Consider the following 4,530-nt stretch of genomic DNA (forward strand, 5'->3'; position numbering starts at 1 on the left):
AATGGAATTTTAACCTTTCCAGCAGAACAGCACATACCTGGAGTTTCTTCTTTCCATTTCAGTACTTCACAATATCTGCATTTTTTATCCATTCTCCCTACTGCCGCTCAGCATTTAAAAGACGTCATCTTTGTGAATCTTCGTCAGACTCTGCCGCAAACAATTGCGCGTGACGTCCGGCATCTAAAACTCGACGTGTCTGAGTCTGTTCCACTGTCTCAGCAGCTCTTTGAGATGCGTGGGGTTCAGCATCCAGGGTCTGACGGGCCCGAGTCTGCGCATAGGTCTCAGAAGCTCTTTGAGTCGCATGACGCTGAGAATCTAACATCTGACGCGTCCGAGTCTGCTCTTCAGATTCTTGGCCTCTAGCAACATTTGCAGCTCGAGCTCTGCTAGAAATACTGCTTAGATTGGATTTACGTTTGCCTGGCATATCGAAATCAATAACGGGAGTTTAAAAAACTACAACGTAAAACAATTTTTGATAAAGCAAACTTTTTTACTTAAAACGTAATGCCTACTGCTTACCCCATAAGAACGATTGCGTGATTATTCCGTTTCTCCACCTGCTGCTCACCACCTAAGAACGATGGCGTGATTATTTATAGCCTATTATGATTTCTAGGTTATCATCTATCACCATATCAAATTTCATCAAAATCCGTTCAGCCGTTCAGGCGTGATCGAGTAACAGACAGACAGAAACATTTTCACATTTATATATTAGTATGGATAGCTGTCATATAATCCAATGGCGAAAATGTAGATTATTAATTAATTAATTATTTGCTCGAAATTTGTGACTAAACAAACTTCGGCTCGCCGCAGTGATTGTTCTTTAGGCAGAAGTATAACCTATTATTCCGATTTAGGCCTTAAAAACTCGATTCTCAAAAAATAATGTTTGCTTGAAAAAAAAAACGATGACCATTTATTTTATAAAGATGATATTGTGGTGTAATTTTTATGAAATTGAATTCATAATTCAAGAGAAGGTAAAAACACTATATAAATTAAAAAAAAAAACATGAATAATTTTTGCTGCGTCCTTTTTCACTTTTAATGATAAGGATCAAAAATAAACTTTTAGCGGTCGGAAATATCTTCTTTACACTTTAAAACTTCTGAAAATATAATACCATGCCACACCAGTATTATGCAAATTACGTAGTTAAAATTAAGCAATTAAGTCTATATATCAATTATAGATGATTTATTTCACTCAAATTGATCTTTTAAGTAGCAGTTGAAAATGTGTCTTTAAATATAAATAAAATATGTGTGTGTACAACTGAATAGTTTTTTGCATAAACCTGCAGTTAATAAATCCTCAAATGTTGATCCGTTGCCCTCGTATTTGTCTCTATGACTGTATATTTCTACGATTAAAATGCAGATTACTATCAAATGTTGAAAATCAAGACTGCGCTTCCGGATGTCAAATAAATTACGATGAAGAAACTACGGTAGTGACTTCGTTACTCGCCTTCATGCTGGGGCATTCATTTGGCCCGGCTGACGATTGGGTGCTGCCTACAATGTCTGCTTGTCCTAAAACCTTTTCTTCAGTCTTTAATCGCTTAGATTTGTTCATTTTTTGTAGATTATTAACTTCGGCAGCGGTTTCTGGCGAAGAACATCGCTTGAGAACATTCTGCCCATCGACTTCTGAAAAATTCTTAGATGCACTACACGTGATTGCCAACATATCTTCTGTTTCAGATGGATTAATGGTGGTATGAAGTTCTTGTAAGTTTTTCTGAAATTTGACAATCACAGCAGTCATATTGTCGCAGCCAGTCCCGTCACCCATTGTATTTGGAGCTAAGCAGTTATCAAAGAGCTAAAAAATTAATTGGTTATTTATAATCCAGTGCTTTATAGGTACCATATTGCTTTACCTCTTCACAAATTTTTGACAATTTCTTGTTTCCATCCTTTAATTTCAACCGTACAAACTGAACGACTTCGTCACTAGACATATAGTTCCATATACCATCACAAGCCAATACCATAAATTCGTCGTTTGGCGTTATAATTAACTTCTTTATATCTGGTAAGGCAGATATCATCTGTTCCTCAGGCGGTAATTCAAGATTGGTTTTGTAGGCGTGGTCTCCGAGCGCTCGAGATAAATTTAAACCGCCATTTACACGACCATCAAGAGTGACACGACCACCTGCCTTTACTATGCGCGCGGCTTCCTCGTCGTCTTCGGGCTTGTGATCAAGACTCATTTCAATAGCTTTACCATTTCGGGACACAACACAGCGAGAGTCGCCTGCATTTGCGACGTACAAATCTCGACCATGCAACAAACAGACAACAGCAGTACATCCACTATCTTTGCCAGGTTCTTCAATCATGTTTGCGCAAAAATTTTCATTGGCGACCTGATCTTCATCCGTGTCGTCTTCGTCACTAGCCTCGTTTCCCTAATAATTATATAAATTAAAATGTTTTTAATTCTTTTTAATAACTTACATTGTCGTTCTCATCGTCGTCATCATAGTTGGAAGCGCCTTCTTCAGAGCTTTCGGCAGATGAAATATCCGGACTGTCGACCAGTTCGTTTTCTTCGTAATCGTCATCATCATCTGTTGACTCATCTTCTTGGGAAAACATTTTCTTTTTTACTTTTTCAGATTCTTTGCTGGTTGATGAAATGCCACCATTTCTATCCAATTTGCCGATATCGTTAGACCCAGAAATAACTGAATCTTGTGATTTATCATTCATTGTTTTTACCACGGACTCTGAAGACGTTACCGCTTCTGGTTTAGAAACTATCCCATTTGATTCAGTTTTATCATTAACAGGCTCCTTTTTTAAAGAAGCATTATTTATACTATTGGTGTTGCTACAGCTTACAGTCGATTCGACTTCCGGCTTTTGTATTGCCCTTTCTATGTAGCTAGGTCCTGGACAGTCATTTACAAAAATTGCGGAAACTGCAGATGCAGCTGCTGCCGCTGAAGTGGAAGAACCTTCCGGCTTAGCTGTTGGATCCATTACTGCCTTATTGGCAGCTTCGGCAGCAAGTGCTGCAGCACGGCGACCGCGAAAATAAGGCGAAAGATTATTTAAACTGGATTCGTTCTCCGGTTTTAAAACAATCAAATCGTGTGTCTGTGGAAGCCCTTTGTATTTCTCTAGAACTTCATTTAGTGGCAAATTGCTCTCTTCTTGCAACTCAGCTAAATCTTCATCTTCTTCGTAATCCTCCGCATCAGCATCGACGAAGTTATGTTCACCTGCCAATAACTTAAGTATACCGACTATAGATGGTTCAAGCAAAGTTTTATCAAAGCCTAAAAAGGCGTTTTTGAGAGCCATTTCAAGATTCCCATTTTTGTAGGATTCTTGGTTTTTCAGGAACTCTGGCAACTTGTCGGCACAGTACTGAGCTACTTCAGCTCCGCCATGTCCATCATAGACAGCAAAAAATGATGTGTTTTTATCAAAATTTAAAATGCAGTTGTGTGCATCCTTAAAATATGAAGAAGATCAAAATTTTGATAAGACATACAGAAATATATTTGTTTACCTCTTGACTATTCCGCCAGCCCTGCATTGAGCTGGCACCAACGGTAAGAAAATCATTAAATTCGTCTGTAGACGCTTTATCCGTTTTTGGATGCGACAAGTATGCACCCATATTTAACCAAATAAATCGTCTTCCAAAAACTATAGATTGTAGGAATTCCAAAAAACGGGCTTCGGTGTTTGTTGAGCGGAAAATCGATGCCGAGCCAACGCTCCCGTGCCGAACATATATTTGTTTGTGCCGGTTTGACAAAGCTTGCATAAATTGAGTGAAATTTTATTTTGTTCTATTATAAAAGTAAACAAAAGTAAACATGTTTTTCGAAAGGTTAAAAATAAATTGACTAATTATTATGTGCGTTATATCCGATGTAACTCTAAATGACATTACTACCACTGCCACTGAAGCAGACACATAAACTAAAAACAAAATTACATACAATTTATTAAATCTGGAAACCTTTAGCAGTTTTGCTTACGAAAATGATCTATACTTAACATATATATATAAATATATGTACAAAGAGCTATACACTGGAGGGTCCAAATTTAGGCAATATTTTATAATCAACTTTTTCACACTAGTCAAGTTATATGATTTGCTCACCAAAACCCGTTTCATTTATGACCACATATTAACATTTGGTAATTGTTTACAAGTGCGGTGCACGGTAAATTCAGCTTAACCCTTTACATGGTGGTGATGCATATCTGCATCATACCGTTCAAATTCAATTATTTTTCAACGGGCATTGCAAAACTGTCTGAAATCTTTTTAATGCAGTTCAGAAACTTTCGTTTTTTATATAACAAGTGTTAGTTAGTCAGAATTCTGTCCAACAGCTGTCAACAGCTGATTACTTTTCCCGACAATTTGGTGAATGTGGAAATCTGAATTGGTTGTGCAGTTTCTCATCCAAATATAAATAAAAAAAAAAAATGTGTAGTTGATTTAATTTATATTTTTAAGCAAGTAAATATTCT

General features: G+C 37.1%; 1 protein-coding gene across 2 annotated transcripts; it reads right to left on the minus strand.

The window, feature by feature from the left end:
* Positions 1-1,198: 1,198 nt before the first annotated feature.
* On the minus strand, positions 1,199-4,088 carry LOC108094189 (probable protein phosphatase CG10417). Of its 2 annotated transcripts, none has more exons than XM_017194646.2 (5): positions 3,987-4,088; positions 3,548-3,833; positions 2,485-3,489; positions 1,902-2,435; positions 1,199-1,843 (listed from the first exon to the last, which is right to left on the minus strand). In XM_017194646.2, the coding sequence occupies exons 2-5, from the start codon at positions 3,806-3,808 to the stop codon at positions 1,448-1,450; spliced, it is 2,196 nt and encodes a 731-aa protein (XP_017050135.1). In that variant the 5' UTR covers positions 3,809-3,833; positions 3,987-4,088; the 3' UTR covers positions 1,199-1,447. The 2 variants fall into 2 exon arrangements, with proteins under 2 accessions (XP_017050135.1, XP_017050143.1); XM_017194654.2 differs by having other exon boundaries at positions 3,548-3,801; positions 3,987-4,081.
* Positions 4,089-4,530: the final 442 nt, after the last annotated feature.

Source organism: Drosophila ficusphila, unplaced genomic scaffold (genome assembly GCF_018152265.1).
Source record: "Drosophila ficusphila isolate 14025-0441.05 unplaced genomic scaffold, ASM1815226v1 contig_414, whole genome shotgun sequence".
NCBI lineage: Eukaryota > Metazoa > Arthropoda > Insecta > Diptera > Drosophilidae > Drosophila > Drosophila ficusphila.

Coding starts and splice junctions, on each gene's coding strand:
- LOC108094189 (XM_017194646.2), bottom strand. CDS start 3,808: ATGCAAGCTTTGTCAAACCGGCACAAACAAATATATGTTCGGCACGGG. Junction 3,490..3,547: donor GCTGGCGGAATAGTCAAGAG/GTAAACAAATAT, acceptor TCATATTTTAAG/GATGCACACAACTGCATTTT. Junction 2,436..2,484: donor ACGACGATGAGAACGACAAT/GTAAGTTATTAA, acceptor TATAATTATTAG/GGAAACGAGGCTAGTGACGA.